General features: G+C 44.2%; 1 protein-coding gene and 1 long non-coding RNA gene across 3 annotated transcripts; both read right to left on the reverse strand.

The window, feature by feature from the left end:
* Positions 1–3611: 3611 nt before the first annotated feature.
* LOC147963664 (uncharacterized) lies at positions 3612–5548 on the reverse strand. Its single transcript, XR_015609367.1, has 2 exons — positions 4163–5548; positions 3612–3851 (listed from the first exon to the last, which is right to left on the reverse strand). It is a non-coding gene; the product is annotated as an uncharacterized LOC147963664 (long non-coding RNA).
* A 793-nt stretch (positions 5549–6341) lies between these two features.
* On the reverse strand, positions 6342–10175 carry LOC125516461 (putative F-box/kelch-repeat protein At1g15680). 2 transcript variants are annotated; one of them, XM_087527834.1, is made up of 3 exons: positions 9026–10175; positions 8467–8554; positions 6342–6711 (listed from the first exon to the last, which is right to left on the reverse strand). In XM_087527834.1, the coding sequence occupies exons 1-3, from the start codon at positions 10158–10160 to the stop codon at positions 6678–6680; spliced, it is 1257 nt and encodes a 418-aa protein (XP_087383960.1). In that variant the 5' UTR covers positions 10161–10175; the 3' UTR covers positions 6342–6677. The 2 variants fall into 2 exon arrangements, with proteins under 2 accessions (XP_087383960.1, XP_087383959.1); XM_087527833.1 differs by lacking the exon at positions 6342–6711 and adding an exon at positions 6955–7579.
* Between the last annotated feature and the right edge of the window lie 6002 nt (positions 10176–16177).

Raw genomic sequence — 16177 nt, forward strand, 5'->3', positions numbered from 1 at the left:
CTAGTATATGGTCAGGAGGCGGTGTTACTTGTAGAGGTTAATTTACAAGCTCTTTGAGTGGCCAGACAAAATGATTTGTCGGCTGTGGATTATAATGATCTAATGATGGATAAGATAGATGACATTTCAGAAGAAAGATTGAGAGCATTGCAAGAAATTGAGAAGGAGAAATTAAGAAATTGCCAAGGCTTATAATAAAACGGTGAGAGAAAAATAGTTTCAAATAGGAGACTTAGTATGGAAAACGATTTTACCTATTGGAACTAAAGATAGGAAATTCAGCAAATGGTCGCCGAGTTGGGAAGGCCCGTATAAAATTATAGAGATTGTTCCTGGAAATTCATATTTTGTACAATCTTTGCAGGGAGATAAGTTGTCGAAAGCTCTCAATGGAAAATATTTGAAGAAGTACTATCCTACCATGTGGCAGGAGGCCTGAACATGTTGTGGCCGATATGTTATTCCAAGTATCGCCCTGAGCAAATTTGGCCGATATATTATTTGAGATATCGCCCTAAGAAAATTTAGCTGATGTATCATTGGACATCGCCCTGAGTAATGATATGATCAGTGATCGACTTCATCCTACGGCAACTCCTATGGTATTTTTGGTCAATGCAATTGTACCAAAAACAGGGGGGCATGTGTTGATGGTATAATTTGGCTACTTAGTATGTGATGAGCCAAATTAAATCAATGGTTTATCAAGCTGATCGGTTAATGCATTGTTAAAGTGTTGCCATAGGAAATTTCATGGAAGGTGAAGATACAAGTCCTAAGAAGAATCATATCCTATACTAGATCATGGGCGTGATGCATGCAAGTGATATATATCTACGTATATGAAGAAGTATGCTTAGTCCTGATGGCCATTATCCAGTTTGGTTTGCGACGTTGCCGGAATATTTAATATTTTCTTTGTGGGCTCAAGGTATTTATACATATGCTTAGTCACTATATTTAGTGTGATGGCGACGTGACCGGAATATTTTATTCATATATGCAAGAGTGCATGTATGTGGATATGGCCTAGATTTGCTACGTACTTAGATCAGCAAGTATATTTTTTGTAGACGTATGCTACATGGTAACCGAATCAAGTAAGGCTAGTCCTGATCGGTTTTAATTTCAGAGTTGTAATCTTGTACGCCAAGTCCAACGTGCCATATATATGTAAGGCTGTGGCCGATTGAGGGGCATAACAATCGATCTATCAATACAAACTACTTTTTCACGTACGTCTATTTTCTGTCGCTACTTCCTTCCGAGCCCTAGCAGCCCTAGGGTTTGGCGATCTTTGCCGTTTTGCACTGGAAAGCGGTCGGTTCTCCTCCACGAAAGCGAGGAAATCTTTGTTGCTTTGCTCGTAAAGCAATCGTTCATCGTCACGAAAGCACGACAAATATCCTGGTGTTGCACGGCGATTTCGCGTGCCAACAGAAATCTGAACCTATATTGTGTTAGTTAACTGGCTGAAGAAACACCCTGCGTGATTTGAGAGTTTATAGACCACCCTAACTCTAGGGGGGGGGGGGGGGGTCTCAGTTAACTGGCTTGTAACCTAATGAGAACATATTGATAAGGGGTGGCGCAAACCCCATCTAAATCCAGGCAAAAAACGAAGGGGGACAAAAAAAATAAGAGGCCATGCCCCCCGGACTATGCATAGTACATTGGGGCAAAATACTGTGTGATTGTAGGCAATATGGATATTAAATTGAGGCAAAAAAAAGTGTGATTGTAGGCAAACTGTGTGTTTGATTGCAGGCAAAAAATTGTGCTGCCATGTAACATAGGGGCAAAGGAAAACTATTTCCTAATGGATGATAAAATAAAGCAAATATGTATGTAGCTTGTAGGCAACTGTGATATTGGTCTTAGGCAATTTTTTTATGTACTCTCATGGGACTGTGCATATTCTCTGCTCGCGGGGGGGGGGGGGGGGGGGGGGACCCATTTAGGGGGAGTTTCTTATGCCAAAACAGCCTGACTTGCATTCTGGTCTCTCATGAGGAAACGACAAACAACTCTTCTACTTGTTTGTAGGCAACTCTATTTTTGATTGCAGGCAAGTCTACAATCGAAATATTGTCGACTTGATCTATTTGTTATTTAGGATAAAAAATGTAGACTTGATCTATTCGTTATTTTGATTGTAGGCAACATAGTTAGTAGTAGTATCAATTTATAATTCATTGATCTCGCATTGACGAGTTTAATGAGTACACAACCATTAAAGCAAAAAAAAACTGAACCATGTCAGCCAAATAAATAACAAAAACATTAGACACAACTTTAGGATTGTTCATTATCAGAGTTATTTTGAGGCAACTACCTACAGTGTGTTGGGCAAGTTTTGGCAAAAACTCAAGCAACCTAAGTAACAACCATTAACGAAAATCTAAACCATGTCAGGCAATTAAGTAAACAAAAAAAACATCAAGCAAAAGTTTAGGATTGTTCATTATCTGAACTATTTCACCCCAGACACAAAAAAGCTCAATCTCCGCTCAGGGTCAAAAAACAGCTACCCCCACTCATGTGTTATCTAAGGCAACTACCTACAGAGTGTTGGGCAACTTCTGAAAAAACTAACAACCCACTAGGATTGAGTTTCATCCAATCTTGTGCTGGTATGAAAGCTTCTAGGGCACTAATTGAAAACAACTAGCAAGTCCTGGAACCATGTCATGCATCCTAAGTAACAAAAACTAAAGCCCATTTGGGCAAATTCTGAACAATATCAGGCAATTCAGTAACAACCGGCAGGCAAGTTTTGTTACTTAGGATCAAAAACTACACAAAAAAGCTCAAATTCTCAACTCGAGGATCAACAACTACGTGACATTCGGGCCGATAAAAATATTCCTAATGTAAGCAACGCATTGGTGTGTCTGGGTATTTTTGTACTCTAAAGTAAGCAAAAGTTGAATGCGTTGACTAGTAGCAAAACTCCACAGTAGAAGGATCCGATAAAAGCTCATAGCAAGACTCTGACAACTCGCTCCAGAAATCCAAGCAACTAGGGCTAACACGCCTGCAACTCCACCATGGCACCCCCTTAAAAAGCCCTACAACTTCATCGTAAAGGGGATCTGGCAACACAATTCCGACAACTCGCAACACAAATTCAGGCAACTCGTACTCACGTCCCTGACCAAAAACCATCATGCCACCGTAGTTCAGAACGATGAGCGGGGGAGATCTATCGTGAGATACTACACCGTGTGCGCCTCGCCGTGGGCCACATACCCAAGACCACATGCACACATGAAAACTACCCCCACATCCCCTCGATCCAATTTTACCTTGATTTGAGTGGAATAAAATGCATGTGTGAGTGAATCAATGGCTTACCGGCGATTTGAGGCCCAATTCCTCGACCGCTGACAATGACTAAGGCAAGTTACCACTTCTCTCGGGCAACTAGAGGTTATCATTTAGCCACTTCATCAATATCCCCTAGACAACAAAATGGTGTGAAGTTTACCCGAAACAATTTCTTTCTTCATCCCTAGACAACTAGTGGTTGCAGTTTAGGCAGCATGTATCTTGTACCAGACAAGAAAAGAAAATACTACAAAGTGTGCAGTAAGCAAACATCAACCATCTTTGTACAAAAATATGCCGGATAATCCATATGAATTTGCATATGTCGCTTATTACAAAGAAATTAACAATGATTTTAAGTTCATATGTGGTTGCAAGCGACTAGAATTAAACATTGAATTAGCCAAGCACTAATGAATAGACAAAAAATAGGCTCTATGAGCCAACTTGCCACAGGATGAAGATATGCCGGCATTGTACAGTCTCGTACAGCCGCCTTAAACCTGTAGGCATGATTCATGCTGAAAGCAAGAACTAGGGATTATGGTGAGCAGATTTTGCAGAAAAAATTGGTAGGCTCATTCATCAATCAGAGCATCATGTACAACATTCAATTCAACCCCTCACCACCTCCGTGAGTGAGCCAGACCAAACCAAACTCGCGTAAGGAAAAGTCATCGCTGAAAATACTGAATATTGTGACTAACCTACTCTTGAATCCCTAGTTTTGATTTTGAGGCACCCACAACAGTACGCCAAAATCATTGTTTTGTCTCTGGGCAATAACCAAATGTGTGATGGTGCGAGCAGCACGTATTGGGGAAAATCTTACCTCTGTTCGGTCCGTGTACGAGAACTGGAGCAGTTGCCGGTGTAGCAGTTCGTCCCCAATCCCCAGTTCGCCCGTCGACCGCCCTCCCTTCTGTCCACCCCAAACCAAGCTCGGCGACGGACAACATGGGACCGGAGTGAAGGGTCCCGCGGCTGCTTCCGTTGGTCAGAGCTCTTGGGATCGCGCGGCGGCGTTGGCCCGGATCTGGCGCCTCCCACTCCTGCACGCGAGGTGGTCGTGTTGCACGGACGCGCGGGTACCTTCTCGAGCCCTCGCTCCTGCACGAGCGCGGCGCAGGGAGGAGCGCGCCGGCCCGACCCCCTCTCTCCTACCTCCGCCTGGTGGTCACCGCGCGCGGATGGCGCTCTGGCCCCTCTCTCTCCGCAGAGTGGTATTTCTCCTCCCTCTTCTCCCCACGCCTCCCAAAATCTAGTAATCTCCGGTAGCTCCGCCACGGAATCAATGAACGCGGCGGTGGATTTGGGAGAAGAAGCTGCCATGGGTCGCATTTCACACCCTTGTAGCCGCAGACGAGGTGGGTGTGCTTGGCTCAGCGCGCGGCGTCGGGAGTTGGCTGGAGGAGCGAGGCGGCGGAGCGCGTAGCCGGGAGGATGAGTGCGGCTGGCGGGCACGTGGCCAGGAGGAGGAGCGGGGCGGCGGCCGCGTATGGAGGAGGCGCGGGGCTTGAGTAGAGTGGATAAGGTGCGGGAGACTTGTCGTAGGGCGTTCGTAGACGTTTCGCTCCGCAACCCGACAGTGTGGCACCTGGCGATCGGATTCTGATCCGACGGTTTGGAAGGGTGTGTGATCCGGACGACTAAACAACAAAGCTTTGCTTTTAACAATTCAGGAAAGAACAAACATTTTGTCCCTTCCATACTAACTAATTTTCGCTTCATCCAATCTTCCTCGTTCAATTTCACCCCTGATCCCACCTCACACCTTCATGTTTCAAATCGAGGGTCATGTTCCCTCGGTAGGTTTGAGGTGGAGGCGGTAGAGGCGCCAGTCCGAGAGCATTAGAAGGGTTGCAGCGATAGCGGAGGCGAAAGCGGTGGAGGAATTGGGGGTTGGAGACAAGGTGGCGGCAGCGCGCAAACAGTGATGGCACGGGGGTGGGAGGACAACAGTGAAGGGAGGCCGAGGAGGATCTCAATGGGCAGGTCTTCCACTTCCGGCGGCGGCGCCGACAAGGGGGAGGCGGTTGGCCGTCATCTTAATCTCCTCACGACTCATGCTGGAAGGGGAAATGGTGGTGGGTGGACAGCTGGAGTCTGATTCCCTTTTTCTTTTCGAGACAATGGACTGGACTCTGATGGTAGCGGCAACCACGATGTATGTGGATGGAGTGGAGTGGATGGGTCGACCCATACAGCTGAAAGTGAAATTGAAGCCCATGACGTGAAGTGGATCGGCTCATGTACTGGCAGCTCATTATTACATGTATTGATTTGCCACTTGAAATTCATCTAAAAATGATTTGCCACTTGAAACGAAAGATAATGATGTACTCCCTCCCTTTTTTGTATATAAGGCCACTTCACTTTTTGTGTCAAACTTTGACTTATAAGTTTGATCAACAAAATATGGATTATATGTCATAAAATATATATCATCAGAAAGTTCTTTGAAATGTGCATCCAATGCCATACTTTTTGTGGCATATAACCCACATTTTATTGCTAAATTTAGTTGTCAAAACTAGACATAAAAATATGAAGTGACCTTGTATACAAAAACAAAGTGAGTATACTGATTTATGCTACATTCATCATATGGAAGCAAGCTTCCTGAAAACAGGTTCCAGTATCGTTACAAACAAAAAAGTTTAGTCATTATATGGAAGCATTGTGTGAAAATAAATCATGAGTACTCCCTCCGTCCGGAATTACTTGTCGCATAAATAGATGTATGTAGAACTAAAATACATCTATTGTTAAAACAAATTGATTTACATGGCTCCTGCATAGATCACATGCAAGTTTTATGCCAATTGTCATGGAAGCAAATTTCTCGAGTTGATTGGAACCTTTGCTACTCTGGAAGGAAAACTGGTGTTACATTTATTTCTGGTATTTCCAAACGAACTTCCTGAAGCCAAATTTCAGTACTGCTATAAACAAAATTTGGTTATATGGAAGCATGAATTATCTGAAATATAATTGATCATTTTCTTGGTTATAGAAAGTTAAACATTATTATTTACACATTTGTTTCCTAAAAATATTACATGCCAAGAGATGTCTTTCTCCACAGATACCTGACTTCCCCTGGCACATACCGCCACTGATCATGACATCAGTAAACAGGTCCTCATTTTGTTTGAGAATGAATACGTGGCCAACTTTTATTGAACACCATGGCAAGTTTGGCTACAGGACACTGTGGTCATTTAATTTTCTTGGCTACATATCAAATTTTCCAGTATTAAATCGATGTCGGTTTTCCCCTCGGAACCCCAGTGCCATACAAAGAACCTCCAGCAAACTGCTGCTCATATACTAACAGAGTCTCATCAGTCAGCACAGCAGTTCTCTTCTTCATTGTTCCTGAAGAAAAAACCATGGCTGGTAAGACGACGGACCATGCATCTTAAGAAAAAAAATTATGCTTTTGAAGAGCAGAATCATCATTCATGGAATGCTCAACGGCTGTGACTAGACCAGCAAGGCAACAATCAATAAAAGTATATTTTGCTTCTGTGGAAGTTATCCATAACAAATGAGAAAGTTAATTTGGCTGGATCACAGCTACCAAATTTATATGACTTCACGATGAAAAAGTGAGAAAACAAAGACTTTCTTAAGCTAACTCATAAGGAATTAAAATTGCCATCCCTCAGAGAAGGAATGAGAAGAAATACATGTCCTAGATAGCAAAACAGAACTGCAGCTGAATCTCGAATCAAACGCATTCATTCATGTGTACTGGCAAATAAAAGCTAAAACACATCCAAATTATTCATCTTTTGTTTTTGCCAGGAATGAATGAGATCTTCATGCTGACTCGTTAAATATTTCAAATGTTAGCCAACTCATAAAAGAGCCCCAAATTTAGGCTACTCGTCCAGGCCTTGGCAGCATCCCAAAGAAGCCAAATAGCACTGAAACCTGCCCTGATTGAATCACTGGCTATGCAGTAGCAAATAGCACCAAGAAATCAGGTCCAATTCAACATTTATTAGTCAGAACTAAGCTTCTAAACGCTGAGGAAATTGAATCCTACAAGTCCAATTCACGGCTGACCGGCGCATGCCACATAGAGGGTCCAAGCCAAGCATATTATTTCCTACAAGTCCAATTCACGGCTGACCGGCGCATGCCACATAGAGGGTCCAAGCCAAGCATACGAATTGGTAGAACCTAGACTGAATAGCTCATTGCTGCATCGCAACCACCGGAATATAACTCTAGATACCTGAAAGCAAGTAATACCATCAGTCAAACAAATTTGTACTATTCATTCAGGAAACCCGTTGGGAGTAATTCTTATAACTTTTGTATGTCTCAAACAATAAACATTAGCTTCACCATTTGTGTAAATTGTGTCAAAAGCTGCAAAGTTAAATCATCTTCAGCATCATTAGACAAAACCAACATTTGAAACATAGAACAACATTAAGCAACTTTTAGTTTAGTCACACACCTTCAACTTCTAATACTAGCTCTCTCAAAAAAAAAACTTCTAGTACTAGAAATATTGGCTACATCTGATCTGAGTAGAGGTTAATTAAAAGAACAGTGACACATGAGGGGCTCATGGGGTAGAAAAGCAGAAACATTTGGTTTAGAAATGTACAAGTTCGCTAGTCACTAAACAATCGGCTTTGACAAAGTTAATACATTATAAAGGGAACCATGGGCCTCCTCTCGTGGGCCTCAAGTTGATCCAAAAATAACAATTCATGCAGTATAAGCCTCAACCAAGGGATTGTGCATAATCTAATTAATTCACACTTCCATTGGTCCAAAATGACTGTCATTCTTTTTACTCTCACAGTGTCAAGCAATACTTTCACCATGAGAGGCAGCCTGCCATGAAAGGCAGCATCATAGGAGGTTGTCAGGTGCGCATAAAGACTGAGCAAAGGGTTGCAGAAAAAAATCTTACAATCTTTCTTGCAATTTGGTACTCCCTCCGTAAACTAATATAAGATCTTTTAGATCACAAAAATAGTGATCTAAACGCTCTTATATTAGTTTACGGAGGGAGTACTTGAGAAATGGTAGTGAAAAGAAAAGAAAATATTTTTAACAGCAGTTCAGATACCTCAACATACATACAGAAGATAAGCTTAAGCTTACCTGCTTAAAGTAGAGGTATTGAGCAAAAGCTCACCTCGGTTGTGTCCACCAGCAACAGCTCCATCATGTCCACCACCAACACATGTTTCTACAAGCATAATAAGTCAAAGCAAACAATGTTTCATGTGTGGCAGAGGTTATCTGGATATATTCTTAAGCTTGTCCTACACCATATTGGAAAGTAAAATAAAATATACTCATCATACTAATAAACCCTGGGAATATAAGTGATTGTCATTTAGATTTTGTTTCATGTAATCAACTTCAAAAAGTTGTGTATCTCATCTTGAGAGAAAAAAAGATACTGCAGCTATGCATTACACAAGTATCAAACAGAACATTGCAGAATGACTTCACTATATGTTGACGAGATCAACAAGCAACCGAAGAAACAAGTGATGCAACACTGCTTACAATTGTTAGCTTAACATGAAAGGATGTGAACACAATTCCATCAACCAGTTACTAAAACTAACTTGATTTGTTATACTAATACTACCCGCAGTGCAAAGGCATGCTTACTTTATTTATTCTGAGATATGTAAAGGCATGCTATTACCTGCAACAAAGACACTTTCAAATGGAAGATAACGGGCAAGCATGCTGGGATGGGGAATTTTCTTGAACTGCAATGACTCAAGATGAATCAGGAAGAGGCCGATAACTGGTGTCCACGCGAACACCACATTATTCTCCTCAGCAAACCCTACTATGTATAAGTGTGCTCTCCTCTCTGGATTCAGGGGAAGTAGCTTGTCCAGTTCAATAGTTCTTTCCAGCTCCCATGAAGCAACACCATGACAATCAGTCTTTCTCCTCCATGATTGGGCACAGAAGTCTATCACGATGAGGAAACCAAGGCCACCGCCCTTTGCCCGTACAACCGTCAGTTCATGTCTACCGTGGGAGGAAACCACACCCACTGGTGTCGGTATCACGGCTATGCTCTGCTTCAACAAATCAAACTCGAGAATTCCAACTAAGCTCCCAAAAAGCATCCAGTGAAGGGAATTATCAACCAACACAGCTTCCTTGAACGGAGAAACCATGAGGGGCCGGCTGCCGATAGGAACCTTGGGCGGAAGCGGCGCTGAGATGATATCACCCCACAGGCCGGTCCTCGACGAGTAAACGCAGGCCAGCATTTGCCTATCCTCCATGTCATAATCATCATCTGCCACCATCAAAACCACCTGGAAATGCTGGACCTCTCCGGCGGCACGGAGCACGGCCCCATGGACCATGGTCCTGTTCAGATGTCCCATTAACCCAGGGGGGAGGGCGATGAGGTGCTGGTCGGCGGTGACCGGATCCCACACCAGGACCCGGCTCCACGAAAGGTGGATGACGAAAACGAGGCCATGGCGGGATCCGAGGGGCATGAATTGGTCGCCGTCCTCGAACTGCAAGGCGAAGCGTTCGGGCGGGAGACGATTGGGGGCCTCCAGTGTGGGTACGAAGTAGAGGCCGCGAGGACCCATGTCGAAGAAGCCGATGAGGGGAGGGTGGCGGCGGTGGCGGCGGCGGAACCGACGGACGAATCGTGGGTCGGAGATGAGGCAGCGCCATTGACGGCAGACGAGGGAGGCGCGCGTGAGGGAGGAGGGCTGTGGGGGGAGGCGGAGGAGGATCTCGGTGAGCAGATCCTCGTCTTCCAGCGGCGGCGTCGCCGCCGGCCAGCGGGGGCTGCTCATATTTTTTTTTTTTTTGCTCTCGTGCGGGTGTGAAGTGAAGTGGACCGGCCCACCATATCTAATACTCGTACCAGTTTATTTTTTGCCCTGCGGAGATTTAAGCCCACAATCCCCTGAAAATTGATTTTAGGCCCACAATAATGTATCCATTCGCGGCTACCACATTTCCATTCCCTGCCACTAAAAAAAACCACATTCCATTTCCTCAAAAAAATCGCATGAAGGCACCTTAAGAAGATAGGAGCACCCAGAAACAAGATTCCACCATATGTTGGTCTCCTCCGTCAAGTGGGATCGTCAAAATAAATACTGATGGTGTTTTTCATAAATCATCTTTGTCTGGTGGATGGGGTTTTACTATCAGAAATGATAGTGGTGTGCTTATGGCAGTAGAAGCAGGAAATCTTGAACATGTATCCAATGCTCTCCACGCCGAAGCCCTGGTTATGTTATATGCAATCAGTACTACTACACAAATGGGATGTAATCGTGTGATATTTGAAACAGACTCCGTGGTGTTGAAGCAGGCGATCTCAAGCGAGTATGACTTGTCGACCTTAGGTGTTGAGTTTTAGGAAATAAAATTTCAGTTGAATGTGGCTTTTGATGATGTAAATGTTAGTGTTTGTCCAAGATCTTGTAATATAGCAGCTCACGGCCTAGCAGCATATGATGTAAGATTAGGAGATAGTGAATATGAAACTTGGCTAGGCTATTTCCCTGAGTTTGTTGTAAACTCTGTAGTTGGCGATTCGGCCAGTCTAACTTTGTAATGGAATACAAGGTTGTTCCTTAAAAAAAACTACCACATTTCAAACCTGCCATTCACCGGTAACTTTAACATTGCCGCCGGTGCCAACGCTGTCGTGCGTGCATGCTCCACCTCCGAAGATTCATCCTCACTCTTCTCCTCTCATATCCCTAGCCTTCCACCCCTCTCTTCATCGCCCCCTTTCCGCCGCCACACCCGTCGTCTCCCCAAAACCTAGCTTCGTCGTTGAGGGCTACCTCGTCGAAACGTACGCCTCACCCAAGCCATCATCTCCAAGACGCAATACAACCTGCCTCTCTTTGGGTCCTATGAGAAACTCTTTCATCCGCACAATAGACACATATATCTTATCAAATTCAACCTCGAGAGGGCGGTTAACCCCAATGTCGAGTTCTTGCAGCCGTTTGGGCTAGGTGCTTGCGATATTGCCAAGCTCGATCTACTTTCACTAGTAGAAAAAGGGTCAAATGTGGAGCATATTAGTGCCGATTTGAATTTGAGCCGGCACTAATGTGTACATTAGTGCCGGTTCGTGGCGGCGATCAATAGTACCGGTTCGTGGCGAACCTTTAGTACCGGTTCATGCCACGAACCGGTACTAAAGAGGCTGTGTCAGCCTGCGGTTAGTCTATGGCCCCACCATCACTAGTAGAAAACAGGGCTATGGTCACGGGGCAGTTTTCACATTAGTCCCGATTCAGTCACGAACCGGGACTAATGTGAGCATTTATCCCGATTCGTGCGGCTAAGGCATTAGTCCCGGTTCACCTGGGCCCTTTAGTCCCGGTTCGTGCCACGAACCGGGACTAAAGGGTGCGAAGCCCATTAGTCCCGGTTGGTAGCCCCAACCGGGACTAAAGGTTAGACCTTTAGTCCCGGTTTGAGGCACGAACCGGCACTACAGGAATCAGCTAATTTGCCGTCTGTGGCTGTCTTTGCCGTCAGTTTTTGGTCGGGCCTGACGGCAAAGACAAATTTTGCCGTCAACTGCAGACGGCAAAGAAATATAGACGGTAAACTGCTCACTTTGCCGTCTGCTAAAAATTTACTGACGCCAAAACAGACTTTGCCGTCTACGAAAAAAATACAGACGGCAAAGAGCATATTTTGCCGTCTGCGAAAAAAATACAGACGGCAAAGAGCATATTTTGCCGTCTGTAAAAAAACTGATGACGGCAAAGACATAGTTTGCCGTCTGTAAAAAGAACTGATGACAGCAAAGATATTTTGCCGTCTGTAAAAAAACAGATGACGGTAAAACAAGAAACACATCTCGCGGATCAATCTCTCGGATCGATGAGGTGGCAGGATCTTAGACGCACATCTCACCCACCCCCATCCCACTGGCCGTTCGGTCGATCCCCACCTCACCCCCACGTCCTACCCCACTCCTCGACCGATCTTTTCCCCATCCCACCACGCCCACTTTCTCTGCCTCCCGCTCCCTTCGCATCCACCGAATCAGCCAGGCCGCCGCCGGCCTCGGCCTCCCGCCGCACCTCTCCGCCGGCCTCGGCCTCTCGCCGCACCTCTCCGTCAGGCCGGCTGGCCGTCCGTGCCCAACGCCCGCCGGCCCCGCCCTCCCGCCCGTGCTCCACCAAATCAGCCAGGCCGCTACCGGCCTTAGCCTCCCGCCGCACCTCTCCGCTGGCCTCGGCCTCCCGCCGCACCTCTCCGTCAGGCCGGCTGGCCGTCCGTGCCCACCGCCCGCCGGCCCCACCCTCCCGCCCGTGCTCCTCGATCTGGAGAGGAGCTCCAGATCCAGAGCACGTCGTCGCCTGAGCCACCACCTTGCCGGCCACCACCTAGCGCGCGTCCCTGCCCCTCTCTTCTACCTTCCCGTTCTTCTTTTCTTCCTCATGCGCCTCACCTCGATCTCCCTCTGTCTCTCTGTTCTTTGCATAGGTTGCTGCCGGTCAACTCCAATGACGGCTGCCGGATCCGTCCGCTGCTGCAAGCCCCGTGCGAACCCCGTCGAGGAGCCGTGTGCTCGCCGCCAGCGGCCGCCGCCACCGCTCGCCCCACCGGCTCTCGCAGGGAGCAAGGCTGATTCAAGGGCGTTTCTACTAGACTCCATGTAATTCTTGGTGTTAGTCTTCCTACTCTGATCTCATCTTCTCGGAAGATCTCTGACACCAATCTTGGTAGTTCAAACAGTGTGAATAGATAGTACCAACTTTGTACGATGTTCTTGAGAAAGCAAGCAAGTGTAAATCTGTATGTATGATTGAACTAGGATTTTGTGATATTCAAGGGTGGATCTGTATGTATGATTTGTGTGCAAATCGATCTATAAAGAATGTTATGGAAAATGTTTTGATGTTGACATGTCCTATGATTTTTTTTAAATTATAAAAAAATTTTGCCGTCTATAAATTTGGTCGGATGACGACAAATATTGTGTATTGACTGACGGCAAACCTGCTTCTTTGCCGTCTGTTAGAGATTGGTGACGGCAAAGACTTTGCCGTCTGCGCGATAAAAAGCTGACGGCAAAGTACTCTTTGCCGACTTTGCCTTTGCCGTCACACTTTGCCGTCAGCCAGGTGACGGCAAAGTCTTTGCCGTCTGTATTTCAGCCTTTGCCGTCTGTACTTGCCTGACGGCAAACTGTCTGATTCCTGTAGTGCGGGACTAATGGGGTTGACACCTTTAGTCCCGGTTCGTGCCACGAACCGGTACTAAAGGTTCCATTTTCAAACTCTACCCCCCCCCCCCCCCCCCCGTGGATCGCCTTTTCAGTTTTAAAAAAAATAAAAAAAATGATGGAAATGTAAAAAAAATAAAATAAAATAAGTTTCCCATGTTATATGTGGTCTAGTTGTTGGGAAAATTTGCAAATGTGAATTTTGACTTTATTTGCAAAATCTCTCTGAAATTTGTAAAAATGGGCATAACTTTTGCATACTAACTCGGATGAAAAAGTTTTTTATATGAAAAATCATCTACTCGAAAAGTTACATCCGAATTTAACCGGGGGAACCCCGTTAAACATTTTCAAAATCCTCAAAAACCTAACAGAAAAAAAGATACAGGGCTTACTAGTGGCGCACCATTTGCTAGGTGCGCCACTAGTAACAGAAAAAAAATTCAATTTTTTTTTGGAAAAATTGTGGTCAAATCTGGTCAAACAGTGGTCAAACAATGGTCAAACTAACTATTCTAGAATATTAGTGTTAATAAATAATTATTTCAATTATTTCTAATTTTGGTCAAATATGGTCAAACTGTGGTCAAACTTCGGTCAAACTGTGGTCAAACTAATTATTCAAGAAATATTAGTGTTACTAAATAATTATTGTTTTTTTAAAAACAACAGTTTCAAACTCAAACAGTGAAATGTGTCACTTCATGCTCAAGCAAAATTCCTGAAGGTTAATAGGATTGACATCTTACTATTGTCAGGAAAACAACAAGTGCAGACTTGGAAACGAGGGAGAATAGAACCCGGAAGTTAAGCATGCTCAGGCTGGGGGAGTGGGAGGATGGGTGACCGTTCGGGAAGTTAGATGATTTCGAATGATGAGGGTGGTTAAAGGATAAATTGAGCAGTGATGAGGGGTGGTGATTACAAACTAGAGGTTAAAATAATTCAGAAATTTGAAAATTAAAAAGAAAATTAAAAAAATTCAAAAAAAAATTCAAAAAAAATCATAAAATTTCCTTTAGTCCCGGTTGGTGTTACCAACCGGGACTAAAGGTGGAGCTCCACGTGGCCGCGCCCTTTAGTTCCGGTTCCAAGGGAGAGGCATTAGTAACGACCCTTTAGTCCCGGTTCGAAAAAACCGGGACTAAAGGGCCTTACCAACCGGGACAAAAGCCCCTTTTTATACTAGTGCATCACCATTTAGTGCCGGTTCATATCACGAACCGGTATTAATGAGGTTATGGCAAGCTGTTTTTAGTCCCACCTCGCTCCCCTAACAAGGCTTTTACCACCTTAAATATGTTACTTCTCAAACTATCACAAGCACTTGGTCTTCGTTGAACTCTATGTGTAGAATTTGTGGCTGCAATATGAGTCTTCACCGGTTTATAAATCGTTGAGGACTCATATTGGCAATTCAGATTGTACACAAAAAGATCATTGATGATCAAAATATTTTTGATGTATAAGATCATATTGACAATTCAGACTGTAAAGAAATATAAGATCATGATCTAAATGCTCTTATATTTTTTGCGTTCAGTATGCACCATTCAAAGCGACGCCATCAACTTTCAACCATTTATGCCTTCATTTGCTATTTTTCATGCATTTAATGATTTGTTTTGAGAACTAAATGACCTGGAAATTGAAAAGCACTACAAATGAACTCTGAAAAAGTTGAAACTTGGCATGGTATCATCATTTCACCCACGTATCATGTTCAAAAAAGTAGAGAGGGTTACGGCAAAAACTAGATGCACTTCGTTTACAAACTAGACAATCTCTTTCGAAGTATTCGGGTTTCTGACGAAATTAAACTCATCTGTTACAAAGGCATTTCATTTTTTTAAACTTATTACAACTCCAGACTTTTTGTGCATTCAGTATGCACCATTCAACTGCTAGGCGGGAGGAGCTCTTTAGTACCGGTTCCAACTGCTATGTGGGAGGAGCTCTTTAGTACCGGTTCGTGGCGAACCTTTAGCACCGGTTCGTGCCACGAACTGGTACTAATGAGGTTGTGTCAGGTAAGGCTGGGGCCCCACGAGCACCTTTAGTACCGGTTCATGGCATGAACCAGTACTACAGTTTCTTAGTAAGCTGTTTTTTAGTCCCACCTCGCGAAGAGAGAGGGACTAGGAGCGGTTTATAAGCCCTGAGTGCAGAGACGATGAAGAAGAGGCTCAATGCTCACGTTGCTTAGCTTCAAGCCTTGAGGAATATGGTAGACTGCATGGAGCTATGTGCAGTGCAGCTTACACTATTCCGAAAGGCTTGAAGGTAATTAACGAGCATTGCACCTCTTCTTTATTTTTAATAACTTATTACAACTCCGGACTTCTTCTGTTATGGCAAAAACTAGTTGCACTTTGGCATTTCATTTTTTAAAACTTTGGTTATAACTCCAAACTTTGACCATCAAGTTTTAACCATCAACTTGCCATGGTATATAAAAATAAATGAATAGAAGAAAATAAATAAAATAGAAAAGAAAAAGTAGCAGAAAAGAAAAAAAATATAGCAGAAAAGAAAAAACTATATAAAAAAACTACTCAGAAATAAATAGAAGAAAATAAATATAGCAGAAAAGAAAAA

This window comes from Triticum urartu, chromosome 6A (assembly GCF_056163025.1).
Source record: "Triticum urartu cultivar PI428250 chromosome 6A, HENAU_Tu73, whole genome shotgun sequence".
Taxonomy (NCBI): domain Eukaryota; kingdom Viridiplantae; phylum Streptophyta; class Magnoliopsida; order Poales; family Poaceae; genus Triticum; species Triticum urartu.

What these genes read in the sequence shown, in the direction of transcription:
- LOC125516461 (XM_087527833.1), bottom strand. Translation starts at nt 10,160, where the DNA reads ATGAGCAGCCCCCGCTGGCCGGCGGCGACGCCGCCGCTGGAAGACGAG. An exon ending in TGAAAGTGTCTTTGTTGCAG is followed by an intron (nt 8,555 to 9,025) that starts GTAATAGCATGC and finishes TTATGCTTGTAG; the next exon opens with AAACATGTGTTGGTGGTGGA. An exon ending in AATACCTCTACTTTAAGCAG is followed by an intron (nt 7,580 to 8,466) that starts GTAAGCTTAAGC and finishes ACTTGCTTTCAG; the next exon opens with GTATCTAGAGTTATATTCCG.